At 53.1% G+C, this 23,959-nt stretch overlaps 1 protein-coding gene across 2 annotated transcripts in view; it reads left to right on the top strand.

Annotated features, from left to right (window-relative positions):
- ADCY1 (adenylate cyclase 1) overlaps nucleotides 1-23,959 on the top strand; it is a 108,046-nt gene that overhangs the window by 47,816 nt on the left and 36,271 nt on the right. For both annotated transcript variants that reach the window (XM_027968689.3, XM_042248694.2), the window contains exons 6-14: nucleotides 4,800-4,958; nucleotides 7,803-7,944; nucleotides 9,284-9,439; nucleotides 16,407-16,601; nucleotides 16,757-16,854; nucleotides 17,791-17,875; nucleotides 21,157-21,246; nucleotides 21,746-22,002; nucleotides 22,281-22,407. In XM_027968689.3, coding sequence (XP_027824490.2) covers nucleotides 4,800-4,958; nucleotides 7,803-7,944; nucleotides 9,284-9,439; nucleotides 16,407-16,601; nucleotides 16,757-16,854; nucleotides 17,791-17,875; nucleotides 21,157-21,246; nucleotides 21,746-22,002; nucleotides 22,281-22,407 — 1,309 coding nt within the window. The remainder of the gene's footprint in view (nucleotides 1-4,799; nucleotides 4,959-7,802; nucleotides 7,945-9,283; nucleotides 9,440-16,406; nucleotides 16,602-16,756; nucleotides 16,855-17,790; nucleotides 17,876-21,156; nucleotides 21,247-21,745; nucleotides 22,003-22,280; nucleotides 22,408-23,959) is intronic.

The raw sequence follows: 23,959 nt of genomic DNA, 5'->3' as shown, positions 1-23,959 counted from the left end.
CTGGACCCTGTCTGCCCTCAATACCCAAATCAGATCCTTCTCTTAGACTTGTGGACCTAATTAAGGTATGCAATACACTCTTAAAAGAAACACCACAGATTAAGTTTGTTGGTATGATTTTTAATTATAATTTAAAGTTATTTATATTTATATATATATTGTTGGTTTTGGCCAGATGGCACCTGCCCATGGGAGGAATGGAGATAGAGTGGGAAGTGCCTTACGTGCCCAGTGAGTGTGATGACTGGCTTGGGCTTGCCCCTGCAGAGCTGTGACCCTGGCCATCAGTTTCCCCATCTGTAAAATGGGAGTGTCAGCTTCATGACATCTAGGGCTCTGAGTGAGGCTGGACTGGCAGAAATGCAGGGCAGTGGAACCCACTCGGCCTCTACATCTGAGCTCTGCGGCCTGATGGTCAGGGGCTAGACCTTGAAGGTTCCAGGGAGATTTCTCCAGGACTCCTTCTCTCTCTCCCTCTCTCTCTGTCTCGGACTCCTGGTGGTGTCATCATGCTGCTTGGACCTATGTCCTTGACCCTAAGTCCTGTGACCCCTCCCCAGGGTACCCAGGCCTGAGCCTGCCCCCCCGCCCCGCCCCCCACCAGAGGGTGTGCTGCCCATGTGAGATCTGTGCTGCCACTCTTTCCTGCACCCCAGCACCAGCTTTCCTTCATCAGGCCTTGAATATTATTAGGTCAGTCCTGAGGAACTGCTCCTCTGCAGCCAGGTCTGGTACATGAACACTTCCTAGGGTTCAAGCCATCAGTCCCCAGATTCAGGTGTTCTGAGTGGGTTGGGGCTTCCTGCCCAAGGAAGCAGATGGGCCCCCTGTCCCATCCTTAAGGTGGTGCTTCAGTTTCCTCACATCCCTGATTTTCTCTGCTGTGAAATGAGCTGTTGTGAGAATTAAATGGGATCCTAGGTTAAATGGGCGGGCAGGGAAGATGCTGGATCCCCAGGCACTGCAGACGTCAATTCATCAAGTCTCCCCTTCCCAAAAGGGAGTGGCTCAAGGGTGAGCCAGCTGGGTGGCTTCTGTCCCTGGGGCTCTGGAGCATCCTGATTCTGTGCATTTACAGGAAAGGGGCTTGTCCACTCCACAGGGAGTACTTCGACCATCACAGGAATTAGCCAATCACAAGTCAGACCTCCAAACATACAAGTACCATTTTGCTAAATTCTTAATCCAGACATGGCTTTGCTTGCAGTCTGGGTATTTTTAGTTCACTATAATAAGTAGAAGTAAATGGCATGTACTCTTCTTTCCCTGACCCATCTTTGAACTGGTAAGGGCCAGCTTGCCTGTGCTTAGATCATGGGTAGACCCGATGTACCCAGCTGGAGTGGAGGTCGAATGAGAAGAGATGCTCCAGTGGCAAAAATCATTTCTGATGGTTCTGGAGGCCCCATTCTCCCCCTCCTCAATTTTCTCAGTTCTTGGTAAATGTTCCTCAGTGAGACATTTTTTTTAATGGTTTTTCTTAAAAAAATTTTTTTTTATACAATTAAAAAATTACAATATAGTTTTTATACAATTAAAAAATTACAGTATAGTTATTCACAATATTGTGTTAGTTCAGATGTACAGTGAAGTGATTCAGTTATACATATGTGTATATTCTTTTTCAGGTTCTTTTCCCTTATAGATTATTACAAGGTATTGAGTACGGTTCCCTGTGTTACACAGTAGGTCCTTGTTGGTGATCTAGAGTGAGACAGTTCTTGAGGAAAGATTTATCTTAAGTGATTGTTCAGTTAACTGCATGGGATGACAGATGGAGTGAATTGGTAGAGTGTCCTGGGCTGCCTGGTTGGTTGGAAGCTGGCGAGGGTCCTACATACCAGGGACCCCTGAAGACCTGCTTGAGGGAGGTGGACGTGGGTCCTAGAAGTCCCCCTGCCCTTCTTTGATTGCTGCAACGGTAGAAATGCCTAAAATGCACAAAAACACCTTTTGCAAGTTTACTTATTTACATTTCCCAAATTGATTTCTATTTTGGTTTTCTTATTTCAATACCTTTAATTGGAGATTGGCAAATGAATGAAAAAATGTTAAAACTGAAAAAAAAATACACATTCAAAATATATTCAGCTAATTAGGTATTAAAGATATGTGGATAGCCAGACTTTCGAAAAACCTTTATTATAAGTTGATGACATGCATACTTCTGAGATTCTCAGAGCTGAACACCAGTCTGCCCTGGACCCTGCATAGATGTATCTGATTCTGTGGTCTGGCCTCCTGAATGCAGAGGATGGTGAGCTAGGCTGGAGGGCCAGCCAGGAAGGCGGTGTCTTAGCTCACCTTTGGAGCCCCTGGCTGCCATGGTTTTGGGGGACAGGCCCTTGGTGGATGAAGTGACCAGTTATGGGCAGAGCTGCTCCTGGTTAGAGGCCAGATTGGGGGGAAGGTTTGAGTGGAGGCTGCTTGGGCAGGGGGCTGTGGCCAGTGGGGGGCCCTGTGGCCAGGCAGTGGGTAAATGAGCAGTGTGTAAGTGGAAGTTAGGGCGAGGGCAGGTGAGGGAGACGCTGACCTGGCAGGTGGGCTGGGTCCAGCGAGCCTCGTTCTTCCTGTGTTATTACTGACAAATGGGACTTTGTCAGTAATGCTGACAAATCCTGGCCTCTTTGGAGCAGAGTGGCGGCAGCTCAGGGCCGAGCAGGTTTGCCATCAGCGTCCCCTCTTGTTGGAGTGCCCTATGGAGCCTCTGTTAGTATCTCCACAGCCCATGTAATAGGAGCAGCAGGATGTGGGTGCTAAGGGGCACTAGGGTTGAGTTTGAATGCTATCAGAGCCTGTGAGGGCTCATTCAGCCCCACGCTGGATTGCACACAGTGAGACCGAGGCCAGGAGAGGGCAGAGGTCAGTGTGGTCAGTCGCCAGGTCAGATGGGGTTTCCCCAGAGGCCTGCATTTCTCTTAAACCACCTCCTCTGGCCCGTGCTCCTCCCCACGCTCTGTTCTCCCTCTCCTGCGCCTCGACCACGGCCCCTCATCCTGTCCCTTCCTGGTTGCAGCCTCTAGTCCTTGGTCTGAAGACAGGACACTGCCATTGAAGCAACTGAGTGTGCAAGAGCTGGGCTGGGGAGGCGGAGCTCTGAGGGCTTGGCCGGTGGGACCCCCTGGGTGGATAAGTGTTCCCTTCTTTAACACTGCTACTCCTGTTCTGATGATCAATAAATTGTGAATCGTTAGTAGGGGCATCATTTACCAATAACCTGCTATGAAGAGATGATGGGTTTCAGAGTCTTTGGGGGTTTTTAGCCATTTCCATCTGGCATTCCTGTGGGTGGCCAGCTCTGTCTTCCTTTCTGCACAGAACTGGCTTTTTGCTGTCAGAGGCCTGGTGAGCCAAAGCTTTGGGACCTTCTTTCTTTTTCACTCTCCTTGTGATGTTGTGGACTTAAGCTGTGTCCTGATCACATTCATTTTTTCCAGATGAATATTCCCAGTCTCTTTATTCCAACATCACTCAAAGCTCCTCATTCTTTAATTTTTTTTAGTCCTTTAGGGTTTTTCTTTAGAGAACAGTGAGCGGGCGGTTCTCAGGAGCTGTGGGTGGGTGAGGGGAACGGAACTGTCCTCATCACGGGACTGCTGTGTCCCCCAGTTTGGCTCAGCCTCCCTCCCTTCTTGCTCTGGAACTTCTAACACACCTGCAGTGCAGGGCCACTTTTGCACCCACCCAGGGTGGAGGGGCCGGGGCGCCGTGACTGACCCCCTGCCCACCCTCACGCTTCCTTGTAGTTCTGTCACTTGGAGCACACCAAGCAGGCCTGATACTGCTTCCTCAACAATATGCTCTAAGACTGTTCTGCCTTTTGGGGAAAAGTGGAAAAAAAAAAAAAAAAAAAGAAAGAAAAGAAACATGGCATCAGAGGGTCTCCCTGTGGTGGCGCTACGTCTGCTGTGCTCTGACTTGTGATCACAGCCCCTCATGTGCTTCCCGCATCTCACTCCAGGCGTTGTGGGCCTGGAGAGACCCTGCAGGCATCTTCATGGCCCCAGAGGGGATTTCTGAGCTCTGCCCGCCTACAGGTTGCCTTGAGTCTTTCCAGGAGCTTTAAAAACCACCTCCCATTTCGTCACCCAAACGCCTCCACTGACACTGCCCTCACTTCCAAGGGTGGTCTCTCCTGGGGGCCTCAGGGCTTCAAGCCACCCTCTGCTGGAAGCTAGAGCCCAGGAACATGAGCGGCTGGGCAGGTGGAGTGCATACTGGCCCTGCAGTCTGATTTCAGCATCCACCCGTTTCGTCTTGTTTTCTCCTGTGAGTTGGCTGTGGCACAATTTACGTCCCACAAAATCTTCCTGTTGTTCGGGCGGGTTTGCAGAGTCCTGAGCCTCCCCCCAGGATTAGCCTGCCTTCTCAGTCAGAAACTTGGGTTCAAACCTTGACCATTCCTGGGGCTCCTAGAACCCCATCAGATGTTCCCCATGGCTCTTACGCTGGCCCCATGGGTAGGCAGCAGGCATGAGCACCCCTGATCAGGTTGGTGGTACAGAGAGCAGGATCAGGGTCCTGGGACTGGGACCTTGGGCTTGTTTCCCTTCTGTGGCTGCCCTGTGTAAGGAGCGGGGAGGGGAGGTGCGGTGCCTTGTGAGCTGAGCAGTGGCCCTGGAGTTTTGAGGAACCAGCCTGGAGGGACCCCTGCCCACCAGAGGCCACAGCTCAGGGGTCAGGCTAATTAAGTCAGGAGACCACCGTCCCATCCACGCTCCTGCTCTCCTGTGCTCATGGCACTATGGGAGCAGACTGCAGGGTCCCAGCTTCCGCCCTGTGTCTTATGTTTGCTGCAGGTCCGTGGCTGAGGCCACTGAGGTGGACTTGAACATGCGTGTGGGGCTGCACACCGGCAGGGTCCTCTGTGGGGTCCTGGGCCTGCGTAAGTGGCAGTATGATGTGTGGTCCAACGATGTGACCCTGGCCAACGTCATGGAGGCCGCCGGCCTGCCTGGGTAAGTCTGGGACCCAGAGGGCAGGGGCAGGGGATAGTACTTGGCCATTCTGCTTGGAGGGCCGGGAAGCCTGGCCATCCTAGCCCCCATCAACAATTGGAGGGGCTTGTGCTGGGCTTACTCAGACTCCTGGCCTTCACGGAGAGCAGGCAAGCTGACCGGAGGAGGTGGCGACTGAAAGCCTGGTGTCTGCCTGGCTGGGAGCTGTCCAGAGTGCTGACTGCTGCTTCTCATTTCACTTTCTTTCTCAGACTTACACAGTGGAAAGTGTCGTGGTTTAGCGCCCCACTAGGGAAATTAACAGATTTTCTTCTAGAATGAGGATGTGTTTCTCAATGGTCTGTGCACTTCTAATGCCTTCTAATTACAGCTGCCTGCCTTGGTCTCATTTTATTCAAACCATTCCACAGAACCAAGGCATTGTATTGCTGTAAAAACATTAATCTGAGAGCTGAGCGGGTGCTCCCCTCCTTCCATGAGCGGTGGGCAGCAGGGGGATGACGTGATTGCAGGAAGGGGGCTCTGAGGCACACTCATCTCTCAGTCACACCCTCCTGCTTTCCTCCCCTTAAGGGGTTCACAGGCTGTGCTCGCAGCTGCTGCCGGGCCCAGCTGTGGTTCCCAGGGGCTAGAGCTGAGCATTAGACGCTTGCACGTGTGTGTCTGCTTTTGCACACTTCCTCTGAACTTCAGGGCAAAGCTCTGTGTCCTCTTCTGTGGCCCCTCTGACCCTGGCTGCCTGTCCTCTGCCTGCCCCCAGGCATCCTGTTCTCACCCTGGAGGCCTGCCATCCTCTGGGCCACGTCTTTCCTCCTCCCTCCTGGCCTGGCCTCAGTGGGGAGTGTGGAAACAGGGGTCCCCTTTCTGTGTGTTGAGGCCCTGAGCTTGGCTGAGGGCCAGGTGGCATCCGAGGCTGCTCGGCGCGCTCTGGAGAGTGGCTTTGAAATCAGGAAAGGGAGGCTTATGGGACTTGAGGAAGTAGTGAGCCTGGAGATTAGAATCCAACAGCAGAAGAAGGGAAAATCTTCCTCAAAGCCTCACTGCATCTGTCCCAGGAATGGCCACAGCATTTCTGTATGCTCGGTTGCTTCAGTTGTGTCTGACTCTTTTTGACTGCATGGACTATAGCCCTCCAGGCTCCTCTGTTCATGAGCTTCTCCAGGCAAGAATACTGGAGTGGGTTGCCATGCCCTTTTCCAGGGGATATTTCCAACCCAGGGATCAAACCCACTCTTATGTCTCCTGCATTGGCAGGCGGGTTCTGTACCACTAGTGCCACCTGGGAAGCCTAGAGCATTTCTAAGTGAGCTCAAAAACCTTGGCATTGTTGTCTTTAACCAGGCTGCCTTTGAGCATCCCCCAGGGGGACTCTGGAAGGCACTGACCCCTCCCTCCCACACCCTGTCCTCAGTGCTCCCCCTGTCCTGTTCTCTGCCTTTCAGGGTCTCAGGGGGTCACTGTAAACACCTTCTCACTGTGTCTGCCACCTCCCCCTCTGGCAGTTGTGCTCACAGCCCCTTGTCTGGCACAAAGTCCAGACTGTCAGCCAGCAAGGAGGTGACAGGAGCTGCCACCTCCATCCTCCCCTGCCTGCTGAGATCCCACGGCTCCTACCTGTTCTGCAGCTCCATGTTTAAGACAAGCACAGGGACTTCCCACCGTCAGGGAGCTCTCCACAGGCCCCCTCACCTGGCCAGGGCCTCTTTCAAGTTGGGGCTGACTTGTAGCTCTGCTCCCCTGACTCCATCTACCAGAGCCCCAGGAGGGGCCTCATCCCCTGTGCCTGCTCTCTACTTGGCTTCCTTCTTCTCTTTTCTCCTCCACCCCACCTTTCAGAGACACTCCTCTCCCTGCCCTCCACCAAAGAAAGACCACCAGCCAGGAGCATAGTGATTACAGAGTGCCTGACGGGTGCAGCGCTATTCCTGGAGGGGGGTGTTGGCAGCAAAGACAGAGCCCCTGGCCCTGGTGGGGTTCACATATTTGGGGGCCACAGAGAGCACTCTGGGGAGTGCACAAGTGGGGAGCACGACACAGGGCTGGGGGGCCCCCTTTTCATCAGTCAGACTGGGTCTTCCCAGGCACCGAGCCCAGTTAGGGGCTCACAGGCGCTTGGGGGCACTGAAACTCTGGAACTCCACACTGAGCACAAGGAGGAGGGAGAGTGATGAAGGCCCAGACCGGAGAGTCCCTGAGAGAAGGGGAGCCAAGAGGCAGAAAGAGGAGCAGGGGAGGTGCAGGGTGGTGAGAAGGAACGCTCTTAGAGGGAATGCAGGCATCAGGAGGAGGGCCTGGGGAGGAGGAGAGCCGTCAGCTGTGTTCAGTGCTGCACAATGAGGACCAGACACCGATCGGCTGTGTGTGGCCAGAAGTGGCCTCAGCAGAGGGTTCCGGGCACTGTGGGGCTGGGGGGACAGAGGAGGCAGAGCATTGCCATTCCCCCTGCAGGGCCGAGTCCTCCTGCCCTGGGGATTTTGGGGACAGACCACAGCTTGGGGCCTCCTTCTCCCTCACTTGGCGGCTCTCTGCGTCCCTCGTCATCCCTTCTGCATCCTGACACTTGCTTCCCTCCTCACCTTCAGTTCTCCTCTGGCCCCTTCTTCCCTCTGCCTGCAGCTCTCTCTGCTCTCAACCCTTCTTTGCACATGTTCCCCTCCCTCTGGGTCCCCCTAATGCCCCTATCCACCTGCCAGCCCTCTGTGCTTGTGCCCCAGGGAACCTGAGTGGTCCTTCCAGAGCCACTGTGGGGAGGGGACATCCCTGCCAGGACCCTGCAGAGTGTCACCCCTGTGGGGGAGGCCCCGCTTTGACTCTGAGCAGGGATCTCCACGCCCTTTTCCACAGGAAGGTTCACATCACAAAGACCACCCTGGCGTGCCTGAACGGTGACTATGAGGTGGAGCCGGGACACGGACATGAGAGGAACAGTTTTCTGAAAACGCATAACATCGAGACCTTTTTTATTGTGCCCTCACATCGGCGAAAGGTAAGCTTGAGAGCGCCTCCTGTGCGGAGCCTTCATTCTCCTCAGATCGCTGCTTCTCAGGCCCTGAGCTCTGCGGACTCGAGAGTGTTCCCACTGACCTTGTGTGCTGGGCCTGGCCTGCTGCACATGTGGGGAGGGCTGAGGGGGAGGGGCGGGGAGGGAACTTGGAGTCGGGGCCCTGGGGTCCTTAAGCGTTGGGCCATCTGAGTCCTCCCGCACCTCCCTGGGCCTCTGCTGCCTCTCCTGCAAATTAGGTTTGAGAACTTTCTGCAGGAAGTCAGTGATGGATTGCACTGTGGATTGAGGGGTGCTGTGCACAAAGGAAGGCTTGTGACTATCCTGTGTGGGCACTGAAGGTCACTGTACCCTGGGGAAGTGATCTGGACATGATCAAGGGTGACTGAGCCATTTCCAGGGCTCAGGTGAGGGGTGCAGGGCTCAGGCGAGGGTGCAGGGCTCCGGTGAGGGGCGCAGGGCTCAGGCGAGGGGCGCTGGACACAAGAGGCTGTGGTACTCCTTCTGGACACAAGCAGGTCAGATATGAGGGAGAGAGCTTCGGGTTCCGCTGTCCTGGTGCATCCCTGGTCTAGCCCTCTCCAGGCTGGGATGCAATGCACCCATGTGGCATGGGGACCTTGGATGGTGTAGCACTGGCAAGGCGAGAAGAGTGGGGCTCAGGGAAGGACAGGTAGGGTGAGGTGAGCTGACTCCTGGAGAAGGGGAGTGAGTGTGTAGGAGAAGGGCTGGGTGAGAGGTTTGGATGACCAGCTCAGGTGAGCCTGGGGACAAGGGATCGGGGGGCGAGGCCTGAGGAGGGAGGCCTGGGAGCGGCTGCCTGGAGGCAGAAGGTTCTGAGCTGGAGGAGGGAGCCTTGGGGCCCCGTGTGGATGCCGCCCTCCCGTCATGCAGAGTTAAACGACAGCGTCAGTCAGGGCTGTGCTTTGAGGATGAGCAGGATGATGTGGTTTGTACAATGAGCAGCCCCTTTGGAGAAATTTGGGGTGAAAAAGGGAGAGAAAATGGCAAAAGGCAGAAGGGGAAGTCTACAGGAGTGACCTTGGGGGGCTGGTGGGTGACATTCACCAGTGTGGTGCAGACCTAGCTGGGTGATGTCCACACATCCGCCCCGGGATTCAGGCATTGCTCTGGTTTCAGAGGCATTGAGTCGAGTTGAGAGCTGCATGTTTGGGAACTGGGTTGTGGTTCTGTTCCCTGGCAAGCAGCAGGCCTTGAGCTAACTGCCTGTGACCCCTCTGCCCCATCACATTTGTGCTCCCTGCCCGAGAGGCAGGACATGCCTGTTACTCACAGCGTATCTCTTTGCTGCACGTCTGCACAGATATTTCCAGGGCTGATTCTGTCAGACATAAAACCGGCCAAGAGGATGAAGTTCAAGACTGTGTGCTACCTGCTGGTGCAGCTCATGCATTGCCGGAAGATGTTCAAGGCCGAGATCCCTTTCTCCAACGTCATGACCTGTGAGGACGACGACAAGGTAGGCTGGCCCTGCTCCCGTGTGCTGGCCCTGCCGAGTCCCCACCCGTCTGTCCTCCTAGTGTGGTCCTGCTGTGGTCAGCCCCGCCCCTCATGTTTCATAGTCTTGTAAATGCTCTTTGGACCTGGGCTGCTTTGCTTTCCTGCAGAAACCTTTTTATTATCTTGTATTTTTTTTTCCCCCACAAGTTGACATTCCATGGATTTATCGGTGAATTCGAGCTCAGATCCCCCAGATGTTTAAATCTGTCCTCAGGATATTCACACATCAGATGTTGTATGGCTGCTTCTGGAGACTCCTTCCCCTTCTGTCTGCACCCCAAGAGCTTCAGTGTGGTGTCACCACAGCACTGTCCTTCACCTCCGTGGGAGCATCTCTGCTCCCTCCCTCTGTGGCTCTCATATCAGAGACCCCCCTTCCTTGGTTAAGTCCCTCTAGTTGATGGTATATGGCCTCCAGAGTTGATAGAGGTTCCTTTTGGAGGTGTCCCTGCAGGGCAACCTGGGTGCAGGACTTTCCATTTTTCTTCTTGGGTTGGTCAGAGTCACCTTCTGATCTTTAGTCTTCTGCTGGAGTTGGGTGGGGCCTGGGGTGAAAGCATGGAGCTGAGTGGGGAGGCAGCACTGTGGCTACGGGTGGTCCTCAGTGTCTGCCTCAACCACGCGGCCCTTGTGTCTGTAACCCCCCTGATCCATTCCCCTCCAGGGAAGACCCCGGTCCTCTGGGAGCTTGGGGGAAGCCTATGCTCCATCACTTCATCAGTAGCTCTGAGCATTCTCTTCCTGAGTCCTCTTGTCATTGGCCCTCCAGCCCCTGTCCTTGCACCGACGGCTGCACCTTCAAAATATTCTCACTTTCATAGTCATCTGTGTTCTTGAATCTGTCAGTGACTGATTGCCTGTTTCCTGAGATTGCATTGCTGCCTTCTGCACTCTGGTTTTCTCTGCCTTGTGGGTTTTATGCCTTTAAAAGGAATTCTCTCACCACAGTTTCAGTGGCTTTTCAGGAAGAAGCAAAATCCTGCTGACTCTCACTTGTGGTGCCTTATTCTAGAGGGAGTTTTTGTGGTTTGATTACGGGCTTCTGTTTGGGAACGCAGTAAGAGCTCTGTTGATGGAGAATTCTCCCAAGGAGATTGGTCTTTCCTCTGCCGGCCACGAGGGAGTCTTTAAATGCCCGACCTGTGGTTTCTAGATGTCCCAGGAGGCAGGCACATGCATGCACACGCCTTTGGAGTAGATTCAGGTCTAAGACAGGCCAGCTTCTTCACTGACCCCACTGCTTCGTCTCTCCTGGTCGTGCAGCCTCTCAGGGTCTGGGGTTCAGCCAGATGTCTGTGACTTCACTGCTCATCTTGCTTGGGCCCTGGGTTTTCTGTGAGCCCCATGAGAGCATGATGGCACCATTCCCTGGCCTGAATTCCTATTGTTTCTGGCCTCTGGTCATTTCCCTTACTTTTTTGTCAGTTCAGTTGTTCATTTCACAATATGAGTTCAGTTCAGTTCAGTTGCTCAGTCATGTCCGACTCTTTGCAACCCCATGAATCGCAGCACACCAGGCCTCCCTGTCCATCACCATCTCCGGGAGTTCACTCAGACTCACGTCCATTGAGTCCGTGATGCCATCCAGCCATCTCATCCTCAGTCGTCCCCTTCTCCTCCTGCCCCCAATCTCTCCCAGCATCAGAGTCTTTTCCAATGAGTCAACTCTTCGCATGAGGTGGCCAAAGTACTGGAGCTTCAGCTTTAGCATCATTCCTTCCAAAGAAATCCCAGGGTTGATCTCCTTCAGAATGGACTGGCTGGATCTCCTTGCAGTCCAAGGGACTCTCAAGAGTCTTCTCCAACACCACAGTTCAGAAGCATCAATTCTTCGGTGCTCAGCCTTCTTCACAGTCCAACTCTCACATCCATACTTGACCACAGGAAAAACCATAGCCTTGACTAGACGGACCTTAGTCGGCAAAGTAATGTCTCTGCTTTTGAATATACTATCTAGGTTGGTCATAACTTTTCTTCCAAGGAGTAGGGTTGATATATTTACCCAGAACGTGTAACAGGAGCTCTCTCAGGCTCTCCTGATTGCCAGCTTGCCAGAGTAGAAATACTGACTTAATCGCTGTCTTCTTCCTGCAGCGACCCCACCCACCCCAACCCCCTTGACTCAACTTAAGCCTCCAGAGATGGGACTGGGGGAGGGGAGTGAGGTGTACAGTTTAAATACATGTCCAAAACTCAGTGTCAGGATAAGTTTCCTACATGCATGCTCAGTTGTGTCCAACTCTTTGCAATCCCATGGACTGTAGCCCGCCGGGCTCCTCTGTCCATGGGATTCTCCAGGCAAGAATAGAGGTTGATTTCCCGCTCAGCTCCATGCTTTCACCCCAGGCCCCACCCAACTCCAGCAGAAGACTAAAGATGATCAGAAGGTGAATCTGACCAACCCAAGAAGAAAAATGGAAAATCCTGCACCCAGATTGCCCTGCAGGGACACCTCCAAAACGAATCTCTTTCAAGTCTGGAGGCTGTGTATCATCAGCTAGAGGGACTTAACCAAGGAAGTGGGGGTCCTGACATCTCCAGGAGCGGGTTCTCATTTCCTCCTCCAGGGGATCTTCCCGACCCAGGGACTGAACTTGGGTCTCCTGTATCTCCTGCACTGCAGGTGGACTCTTTACTGCTGAGCCATCTGGGAAGCATCAGGATAGATAATAGTGCAGTATTTTAAAAAAGTCAAGTGTAATCCAAAAGAAACCACAATGAACCAAAAAAAATCAAATTTTAGATGAAGCCAGAGCAGTGCAGTCATTGACCTGGAGCCCGAGGCAAGGGGTGGTGTCCCCAGGACTCTTCAGAGAAGTTGGGATGGGGAGAGGGGAGAGAACGAATCATTCCTGGGAGGGTGGGGTTCATAAGATTGAGGAGCCCAAGCTTTTCCAGGGCAGAGCCTGCTGACTTGTGGAAGGAGCCTGTGACCTTTGGATTCAGACTGTGTCTGATGAGCCCACATGGTTAGCGTCAGTCTCTCCTTCTCAGGGACCGAGCAGCCCCCTCGGTATCCCCGCTCGGACCTGAGAGCCGCCAGCAGCAGACCCCACCCAGCCCACGGCTCCTTAGTTGGGGAGGAATCACACACTGGGCTCACTGGCCACCTTCTCTGGCTGGTGTCTGCAGCCCATCCTCCTGGCCCCACGGCCCAGGAACCCAGGGAGCCCTGCAGCTCCACCCTTCCCATCCCTGCTGGGGAGACCTGCTGTGCTCAGGGCCCCTTCTCTCCTTCCTTTCACACCAGAGTTCGGATTCCTGGATTCTTCCCCAAGCCTGTTACCTCCCTGGCTTTGTGGTCCTTCTCTCTGCCCTGGGAACATGAGGGGTGGTATCCCAGGTTTCATCCTCAGCCTCTCTGTCCCCACAGTCTCCCACGGGTCTCCCCTGGAGTTCAGGGTCCTTAGACCCCCGCTCCAACATCCCCGCCATCTCTGGTGCTTGGGACACCTCCGCCGCTGCCTGGCTGGCCCCAGACAGAGGATTCCACAGCCCAGTCCTGTGCTCTGCTCTCAGACGCCCTCCTGCACCAGCCTTCTTCTCCCTCCATCTCACTGTCTCCTCCAGATTCTGATCCCTCACCCCCAGCGCACCCAATTCTGACCTCTTTGCCCCCTGGACAGCCTCTATGGGCCCAGGCAGCTCCCCTGCTGGGGAGGCAGAGAGACAGCGCAGGCCCCATGGGCAGGTGCCAGGGGCTGGGGGCCTAGCTGGGAGCCCGGACCTCTGCTGCTCTGCTCTGTGCCCTGTGATAGTGGAAACGAGTCCAGGATGCGGAGGGAGCAGTGTCGGTGCTGTGGGAGGGCGTCAGTGGGTGAAGACAGGGCAGTGACAGGCAGGTGGCCTGGGCTGGGGAGTCCATGATGGTCTTGAAAGGATGGAGTGGAGAGGCGGTGCATGGGCGGGGCTGGCCACCAGTGGGGGTATTTGGGAAGGATGACGTGAGTGACCCGTCTAGTGACCTCGAGCAGAGCAGCCCCTCCTCTGGGGCCATTCTCCCCAGTGGGTCCCAAGTCCAGCATCTGCTTTAGGACGAGGTTGCCTCATCTTTTCTGTTGCTGTCTTCTGTTCACTTTATCTGCACCTCCAGGCCTGACAACCTGATGGAGGTGTTCTTGCAGATGGAGCCGGGAAGGCTGGCGGGATTAGGACAGTGGGGTCCACCACTGTCTGTGCCTTTGTGCTGCATTTGTGGGAAACTGTGTCCCAGGTTCTGGGGAGTGTGACTCAGGTGTATGTGGTCAGCCTCAGAACACAGCCCGTCTTGGGTTCCCCTGTTCCTGGCTTCTCCTGGATCAGAAGTGTGGGAGCCCAGGGTGGGTCAGCCGCTAGGTGGCGATACCATGCAGGTGCCTGCAGGGCGGCCTGAGCCTCTAGGTTTGGTTTTAGGGCTCCTGCACAGCCCAGTTGCACCCCAGTTTCGGACCACGCCCAAGGGGCTGCTCTCCTTAATATGCAGAGACAAGCATCTGCAGTAAAACCCGGCCCCCATGTGCTTACACTTGTTCTATTTCTTCCTTCAGTATTCCCGGTTATAAAAGAACTTTATTGTGGAAAATATAGAAAAATACAAACATTCACAAAGAAGAAAATGAAAACCATTCATCTATAATCTGGCCACCCACAGCCAACCTATTATTAATATTCTGGTCCTTCTAGCTTCTTAGATGTGTGTATATTTACACATTTTAAAAAATAAAATTGATGGGATGATATACAACATTTGCTGCTTTCTTTCACTTGCCAGTGTATCATAAGCATTTCCTTATATTGTTGACTGTTCCTCAAAAATAGGGTTCTTCAGTCATTGAGTAAATCTCCAGCCTAAGGAGAGACCATTTACTTACTCCACTTCTATTGATGTTTAGGTCATTTCTGCTTTTTGTGTGTGTTTTCTTTTAATCAAAGTAAGTAACTCACAGCCTTTTTGCTCATGAACGTGCATTTACATCTCTGATCTTTGTAAGATGAATTTCTCTGCCTCAAGTGTCTGTTTGAGAGTGGGTGTGGCTGATTAGAGGTGATGGTGCCAGTGTCCCCCATAGCAGCAGGTGGGAGGCGCGTCTCCCCAGCCCCGGCCAGTGTGGCGAGATGCTCTCCCTAAAACTGCCGGTAGATTTGTCCCTTCTGGAATGTACACCAGGAGCCTCCCAATTTCTCGCTCCCCTTTTGTTTTAATTTATTTATTTTATTGGAGTATAGTCGCTACACAGTGTGTTAGTTGCTGCTGTAGGACGAGGTGAGTCAGATACACGTGTGCATACATCCCCTGTGCCTGAACCGCCCTGCCACCTCTCGAGGCCATCCCAGCGCTGGCCTGAGCTTCCCGTGTCTTACAGCGGCTTCCTGCTAGCTGTCTGCGTCACGCGTGGTAGCGTGTTTATGTCAGTGCTGTGCTTTTTATTTGTCTCACCCTCTCCTCCCTCCCCTGTCCGCGTGCCCATTCTCATGTCTGCATCTCTCTTCCTGCCTTGAAACAGGCTCGTCTGTGCCATCTTTCTAGATTCTATGCTGCTGCCGCTAAGTCACTTCAGTCGTGTCCGACTCTGTGCAGCCCCACAGACGGCAGCCCGCCAGGCTCCCCCGTCCATATGTGCTAATACGTGACACTTGCTTTTCTCTTTCTGACTTACTTCGCTCTACGTAACAGGCTCTAGGGTTATCCACCTAGTTGTCGGTATCCTGTAGATGTTCTTCATCAAGTTGGGGAAGTTCCCCACCATTCCTTGTTTTCTGATGATTTTTTATCATGACTGGGTATTGAATTTTGTCAAAAGATTTTTTAGTTGATGTGACTGTGTGTTTTTCCATGTGGTGGTTAATATGATAGCTTGTGTGGAGTGTTCAAATATTTAAACCTTACGTATCTAGAAAAGTTCATGGTATAGACTTCTATTTATATATTGCTGGATCCTATTTGTTAATGTTTTGCTAAGGATTTTTGCATCAATATTCATGAGGGACGTGCCCTCAAAAGTAGTTTTCTTTAATACTCTCTTAGTCTGGTTTTGGTATCAGGATAATACTTTATAAAGTGAGTTGGGAAGTGTTGACTTTTATTTTCTGAAAGAGACTCTATAAAATTGATGTTAATTCTTATTCAAATATTTGATCGAATTCACAATGAAACCATCTCAGCCTGAAGATTACTTTTTCATGAATTTTTAAATTATGAATTAAATATATGTAGCCATTATAGAGCTTTTCTATTATTATCTCTCCTGTTGGGTGAGTTGTGGTAGTTTGTATGTTTCAAGGAGTAGGTGATTAATCTAAGTTGTCAAATTTATTTATAATTAAGAACTATTTTTTTCTTCATTTTTTTGCTGTACGTGGCATATTGGATCTTAGTTCCCCAACCTGGGGTTGAGCTTGTGCTCCCTGAAGTGGAAGCACAGAGTCTTAAACACTGGACTATCAGAGAAGTCACTGAGTTGTCAAATTTATATGTGAACTATTGTTCATCATTTTTCCTTATTTTCCTCTTGATGTCTGCAGTGTCTGTAGTAAATTTGCTTCCTTCCTGAATTTGTTTATATAGTTCTCTCTTTTTCTTTGTCATGCTTGCTAGAGATCTGTTGATTTTATTGATATTTTCAAAGAACAAGTTTCATTGCTCTGTGCTCTGGGTCCACTGCACACGTGTGGGGTCCCGTAGCCCTCCATAGGGAGCCACTACACAACCGCCACGTGACCCCACTTACAAACACAGAAACCCCACACCAAGGATGCGATAACTCACCTGGGATCGCCTCACTAGCAGGTGGAGGAGCCAAGAATGCGTCTCAGATCTGCAAACCGGCCCCCGCCCCAGACTCTGCCAGATCCTCAGCAAGGACCCAGGAGGATGGAGCGTAAGAGCTCCTTTCTTTGTTAAGTGGAGACTCTGACCATATCCCTGCCTTTTTTTCTGTAATGGTCAGCGGAGGGCATTGAGAACAGCCTCGGAAAAACTCAGAAACCGCTCGTCTTTCTCTACAAACGTTGTCCAAGCCACCCCCGGCACCCGTGTCAACAGGTACATCGGCCGCCTCCTGGAAGCCCGCCAGATGGAGCTGGAGATGGCAGACCTGAACTTCTTCACCCTGAAGTACAAGCAAGCTGAGCGAGAGCGAAAGGTGAGTGCTGGGGGCTCAGGGTGGCTAGGAGTCAGAGGCCCCAGGGCATCCTGGGGATGTGGGTGCAGCTCTTTCTCGCTGTGCTGGTCCTAGGTGTCCTTGGCGCCCTTTCTCCTGGAAGCTGGCGGCTGATGGTCTATTTCTGTGTCTTCTAGTACCACCAGCTTCAGGACGAGTATTTCACCAGCGCTGTGGTTCTGGCTCTCATTCTGGCCGCCTTATTCGGCCTTGTCTACCTTCTAATAATCCCACAGTAAGTCCCATTGTGGGTCCATCAGTCATAAGAGGTTGCCAGGAGTCCCTTTCTTTTCAAGTTCAGGTTCAATTCCTGCGGTCACTCTCCCAGGGCGCCCGCCTGAGCCACATGCCAGTTCTCCATTACCTGGAGGACCTAGCTAAGCATGCCTGATGGCGAATGCATGGGACTGCTCACTCTCAGTTGTTAATTTTAAATGTGCTCAGTCCTCAGACACCACATATTTTCAGTGTACTCTGTCCACAGCACACGCACTGTTGACTTCATGGCACTGACTGAGGGAGATAACACACAGGACCACCAGTGGGGCACTCTGGCTTCTGGGTGCTTGTCGTTTTCAGAAACATTTAAATGAGGACAAGTAGCCTCTGGAAAGGAGCAAAAACATAAGATTTTAATAACATTGAATCATCCTAAATCAAAGTGAGTGACAGTTCTGGTTTCTTGGCAAGAAAGACCCCGCTTTTCTTCTAGATGTACCGCTTTCTTAATAAACCTCCCGAGTGGAGCAATTCAACCGTGAGTTTCCAGAAGACACTGGAAGCCAGCCCCCATCCCAAGACCCTGTGGACACACAGTGGCCACCTGGATGGCCTATTAGGAGATTCAGCCTAATAAAACTCTTCCCAGATGAAACCCAGGAAGAGGGTAGTGCTCAGCAGCCAAGTCTGTGCAACCCTAGCCCTTCCTGCACGCGGAGGGCATCTCTCGATCATTCGTAGGACTAGAGAGACCCTGGAGGGGGGCACTTAGAAGTTGGAGTGGACACAAGAAGAGCCTGTCTCCTAGAAGAGGACTGGCATGGGCAAGTCCCCAGAGACCACTGTGTCTTCCTGGGGGCTGGGACCTGCTGGGGGAGGGGAGGAAAGATGGCATCTCTTGGGCGCATGTCGCCTGCCCCAACCTGCAGTGACCGTATGTCTTCTGTTGTAGGAGTGTGGCTGTCCTGCTCCTGTTGGTGTTCTGCATCTGCTTCCTGGTGGCCTGTGTCCTGTACCTACACATCACCCGGGTCCAGGTACATGTGTGCGTGTGTTCCGTACCTGGGTGTTATCTGGTCCAGGTACAAGTCTGTGTGTGTCTTGTATCTACACGTCACCTGGACAGGTAAGTGATGGCCTCTGGCTGCCCTCTTGGCAGGACAGGTAGGGGTAGTGGAGGCAGTTTGTCCCCTCACCTCCCTGGCAGGTGAAAAGGGTCTGTGTGGCAGGAACATATTAAGCCTGTCATGTGCCAGGTGCTGTTTGGGGAGTTTCAGCAGTGTGCCCCGTGGACACAAGGGTGGTGGTTGACAGTGATGGAATAAATGAACACGTGGCGTGACACTGTTCCGTGCGGGTGGAGAGTCCTGCGGCTTCTTGTGCGTTCATGTCCTTGACTGGGGCGTCCATTTTCCCGAGGATGCTTCATTTACGGGTTGAGCCTGTGGTCCTGTGTCGTGTGAGGCTGCTGGGAGAGGACTCTGTCTTGTCTCACATGCCTTTCTCACGTCCGGAGCCTTCATTATCAAACATCCCATGTCCCCACCAGACTCTCACTTGTCACCTCTGCCAGACCCAGGGTTATTTTCCCGCAATTGTTGAAAACAGCTATTTTGGGAGAAGATTGAATCAATTTTATTTAAATTCTTTATTATTCATAGGTAATTTCTTGAGTTAAGAAAAAAATTCTGCTCACTCAAACCACATTCCCAGATCCTTGATTTCATAGATGGAGTGGCGTCTGGTTTGGTAAACTGAAATTTCCCACTTCACATAAGATTGCTTTATTCACCTAATTTCAAGTGAAAGCAAGTGCATGTTAATTTCTGTGGCCTGTTGCATTCGTCCCCAGTATTTAGAATCTGTTCCTGGTGGACCAACAGTTCTCCTGGCAGAGGTGGCCCTGACTCCACCAGCCCCTCTCTTTCCATCCACGCACCCCCCCGCCCCCGCCCTCACCTGTGGGCCTGAGCATTTTTTCTAAGTGTGTGATTTTTGACTCACTGCTGCAGCCCATGGTCCTAACAGCTGGTGGCTGCAGGTCACCCGGCCAGCGAGTGCCACCGATCCCACATCTGCTCTGCAGGCCTGCGCTGGGCTCTAAGTTCACTGCCAGGCTTGTGCAGAGGACTGTGGGGCTCTGGGTGACAGGGAGGGGTCAGACTGCAGGCTCTGACTGGTGGGCAGTCGGGGTGGGAACAAGCCTTCCTGCGGAGGCTAGCACGTGCGGAGATGGGCAGATGCAGGTGGGATGGTCCATTGTAGCCAAGCATCACCAAAAAAGGCTCGAGTCAACTGTGACATAGAAGTGGCGACAGCCAGGGCTTCTGGCCGAGGGCAGCCGAGGCCACCTGGGACCTTCACCCACACAGTTGGGGCCCCCATCACTAGGGACTAACTGTGGATCATGTTCTGGGGGAACTTTTCATTGTTCATGTCAGTTCAGCTACCTTTTTTCTGTATCATGATAGACTATTTTTCATGCTGTTGTTAGGTCTGTGTGTGTATATTTATACGTGTATCTATCTATATATATATGCATATATATATGTATATATATGTGTATATATATATATGAATTGTATTGGTTTGTGTTTGTATATATATATTTGCTCATGTAAAATAACTGATAAGTTGACCAAATTAACTGTGAAAAAGGAGGCTATTAGTCTTAAGATGAACAGACAGCCCTCCTTATTCTGTGTGTACGTGCTCCTACGCCTCTCATTGCTCCCAGCAAACAAGTCCAAGCTCTCCTTGGGTCCCTGTGATTGTCAGTACTAGAGAGGTATTTTAACTCTCATGTGTTTGATCAAACACAGTTGTAGGATCAGGCATTTAGTATCGAATGAAGAGTTTTAGTACCCTGAGGCTGGGAGTCACAGCTGTTCACCGTTGTGTGATCCAGGGGCTCAAATGGCCTTCAATGATAAAAGGAATTTATTGGCCCACATATTCAGGAAAAACCAGAGGGAGGGAGGGAGGGAGGGAGGGGAGGAGGGTGGGCCCAAGGCTGGTTTTATCCAGTAACTCCATTCTGCTACTGGAGACCAATTTTCTCTGGGTCTTCTCACTGCCCCAAAGCTTCCCTTCCTTAGGGTGGCCTAGAGGCCTCAGTAGTTCTGCTGTGTGTCCACGTCCACCCACCGTGCTCAGAGCGGGAGGGCGACACACCCTGGGCACGGCTTGCCTAGCCTTGGCCAGTGGCCCTCTTCTCCTCACCTCCTTAGAGACTCTTGTCCTGTTCCCGCCTCCTGCAGCCCTGGAGCCAGGCCTCACTCCCGGTTGCGCCCTGGGGGCCTCTGAAGTCCACTGGACCAGAAGGAGCATCTCAGGGTTTGCTTAGTGAAAGTGTGTGCAGCCTGTGCTTCACGGGGCTGAGGGCTTGAATCCCCTGGCACATCTGTGGTCTTGCCCAGGGCTCTGTGGGAGAGAAGACAGGGAGGGTGTGATGCAGGTCAGTAAACAAGCAGGGCTGGCACCACCGCAGAACAGCTCATCTTTCCGAGAAGCTCAGAGGAGATCCGTGTTTCAAGGAAAATACAACCATGTAGGAGCCTAGAACTGGGACCCAGATCCATACCCACCGCTGTGTGAGCTAGAGCACCCACTGTCCGTTCTGGGTTGTAGGATGAGTGAAGCTGGCTGGTGGTGTCTGGGCTGCATTTTTTCCCACCTGTAGGGCAGGGATGGTGATGACCCCGACCTCAGAGCAGGGAGAGTTAGGGGGAAAACTCTCTAGATGGCCCCAGGCTCCCTGACTGGTCAGTGTTTTCTGTAAGGTCGCTGTGGCTTGTTTTCATTTCTAATTTCAGAAGTGTGAGTCTACAAAGAACTTCTATCCACGAAATCATTTGTTGACTGTTGCACAATGTTTAAACAGACTTAAAACATAATAACTGGACAAAAATTATATAAAGCGTGTGTGAAGAAAATGATAAAAGTTAAAGTCTATAAAGGAAGCCACAAATAAATGGGAAGTCTTAACCATTTCTGAGATAGAGGGATGCAACATTATGAAAACGTCAACTTAATCTCTTCGATAAATTTCAGTGCCAGTCAGTGTCACAGAGTGGTGGGAGGTGTGGCCCTTTTAAATTTAAAGATGTCAGTTTTCATCTTTTAGTTTGGGCAGCGTTTTCACCTGGGAGATTAATTATATGAAAACAGCCAAGAAATGTGTGTGGAGGATGAATAGTGGGTGAGAATCTAGCCACATACAGATGGCTGCGGACATTCTGTATCATGATTTATTTGCTGTGGACATGATAGGCTTTGCGATAGGAAGCAGTTTATAAAGTAGTACTTTGTTGTTCAGTGTTTTCCAGGGTGCCTGACCATCCAGATCCGCACTGTCTTGTGCATCTTCATCGTGGTCTTAATCTACTCTGTGGCCCAAGGCTGTGTGGTGAGCGTCTCTGCTGGGTGCAGGGATGGGGGCTTCCCTGCAGGGACCACCCTGGAGGTCCTGTCCCTTGGCTGGAGAGGGAAACAAGGGGGGTCAGAGATCGGCCTGGGGGTGCCCAAGGAAGCGAGGGAAAGGGAACATCTTCCAGTGGAGGAAATGTGATGTCCTCCTGGTAACTGGGGACTCTGCCTTTCATTGTGTGCAGAGGACAAAGCTGAGGCAGAGAAACAGGAGGAGGTGGTATGGAGAGGAACAGAATGGAGTTGAGTGGTTTGGGAGGATGGTAGGGGCCTTGTGCTCCCCTGGCCCAGATCCTGGGGCTCTCCTTCTAGTAGTGAGGAGCCCAGAAGGGCTGTGAGCAGGCAGGAGTGTCCGAAACTTGGCTGTTGGCACCAAGGGAGTGGGTTGGAGTGGAGGCCATAGTGGGCTGGGAGGAGGGTGCACCCTGTGTCCTGAGTGGGGCCCCTCCCATGCTCCTGGTCCCTCCATCCTCCTCCAGGTGGGCTGCCTGCCTTGGTCCTGGAGCTCCAGTCCCAATGGGTCCCTGGTGGTCCTGTCTTCCGGGGGCCGGGACCCAGTGCTGCCTGCCCCGCCCTGCGAGTCTGCGCCCCACGCCCTGCTGTGCGGCCTCGTGGGCACCCTCCCGCTGGCCATATTCCTGCGGGTCTCCTCCTTGCCAAAAATGATCCTGCTCGCCGTGCTTACCACCTCCTACATCCTCGTCCTGGAGCTCAGCGGGTACACGAAGGCCATGGGGTAGGTACGCTGCTCCCGCCAGAGCCGCTGGCCAGGCGTTGCCAGTGTCTGCCTGGGGCCCTGTGTTCCAGTCTGCTGACTAGAAACTCGTTGAGCTGGGGTTGCTCCCTGTCTTCACCTGGGCCCATATGCTTGTGAGTTCCTGGGTTTCTCTGTGGACGAGGCTCTCAGCCTGGGTCGTTCTGGGCACCCCTGGGGCTGTCGCATCTGAGAGCCCCCTGGGGATGGGCCTCGTGTTCTTGGCACTGAGATTGGCTTCCTTCCTTCTCTTCCCCCAGGGCCGGTGCCGTCTCAGGGCGCAGCTTCGAGCCGATCGTGGCCATCCTGCTATTCTCGTGCACGCTGGCCCTGCACGCCCGGCAGGTGGATGTCAAGCTGCGGCTGGACTACCTCTGGGCGGCCCAGGCAAGAGGAGACCCTCTGCTTCCTGTGGGGGGTGGTGGTAATCAGGGGATCCCTTGGGAGGAGTTTCAGGTGGGGGCTTCTGGCTGGACGCCAGTGGCCACGTGGGCATCACTGTTGGGTGGAGGAGGCTGTGGTGGGGCCAAGGAGCAAGATGGCAGGAAGGCAGGAGGGGGACAGCCTGATGAACCCTGTCTGATGGTCAGAGGTTGGCTGCTTTGCTGGCCATGAGCTTCCACTCCCCACAGGTGTTCTTGCAGAGGGACTCAGCCTCAGTAGGCTAGACAGGACAGCAGGTCTCATCAGGGTCTTGGGAGGTTGTCTCCTGAGGTTGTCTCATCTTACATGGCCTATTCCAGATTGAGTAGGTCTGCTCTGGGGGCCAGAAACCCATATTTTTACAGTGCACATGGGGGAATTCTGACACGAGAGGCCTGGGGGAGATGGAGGAGTGGCAGACCTGGGGGCTGTCCTAGGCCCTGAGGCCGGTGACAGGTGGTGACCCCAGAGTTCACGCTGCTTGCCTGCCCGGAGCCAGTGCATAGGTGCACAGCTCAGCCCAGGTCACGTGTGGTGTGGTGTGTCTCTGCATCCCACTCCTTGCCCACTCTGTGTCCTCTTGTCACCCTCTCCATGCGTCCTTGTCCCCTGCTCCTCTGTACCCACTCCTTGTCACCCGCTCTGGGTCCCTGGCCCTGGGAACCTAGGCCTTCTTTCTGGTCCAGAGTTCAGGCTCCGTTGATGCAACTTGCTCACCTCTTGGCTCTGAACAGATTGCCTCCCCTTATTTCCTCGACTAAAAGTAGGGAGGCAGGCGTGCAGTAGAACAGAGGCTGCAGGAGGGTCTTGTCATTTTGACACATAAAGAAGCAGCCTTTGGCTGTCTGGGGGAATTCTCTCTGTTCAATCCCCACAGCAGCCCTGCCCGGGAGGTGGGATCACAGATGGGGATCAGATATGGATTAACATGCTCAGGGCCAGAACTGGAATGTCCAGGGGTCCCAGCGGGTCTGAGGTGGGTGGGAGCATCTGCATACCAGGAACCAGAGTGTAGCCAGCGGTCCATCCCAGAGCTGCAGCACAGGGGCATCCATCACTGGACCCCAAACAGGTGCGGCCCAGGGGGCCACAGAGAGAAGGCTGTGGCTGTGGGTGCACAGGTGGCTGGGTGCACCCTGCCGTCGCCCCATGTTCCGTGCAGAGGGGCAGGCTCAGACAGGCCTACTGGGAGCCCAGGCTCCTCCTGTGCTGCCTGCCCACATCCTTTCTTCAGGAAGATGTGTGACTCCTGTCCACATCCTGTGGTAGAATAGGCAGGAGGTGGGTGGTCAGTGACTGAGGCCCTGGTCAGCTGTGTCGGGTGGGCCTGGAGTTAGGTGGTCTTCATCCCAACCCCCACAAATCCCCCTGGGGTCTTTGTGACTCCCTTACCTGGTCCTCAGTCCAGTGGGGTGATGATTCAAATCCTGTGTGGAAGTGTGTTGGTTGGGTTCTGCAGAAAGGAGGTTTATTCCAGGGACTGGCCTGCGAGTTACGGAGGCTGAGAAGTCCTAGA

The sequence above is a fragment of the Ovis aries genome, chromosome 4, assembly GCF_016772045.2.
Source record: "Ovis aries strain OAR_USU_Benz2616 breed Rambouillet chromosome 4, ARS-UI_Ramb_v3.0, whole genome shotgun sequence".
Classification (NCBI taxonomy): Eukaryota; Metazoa; Chordata; class Mammalia; order Artiodactyla; family Bovidae; genus Ovis; species Ovis aries.
Note: the sequence above shows the minus strand (reverse complement) of the source record. Positions and strands in the feature narration are given on the sequence as shown.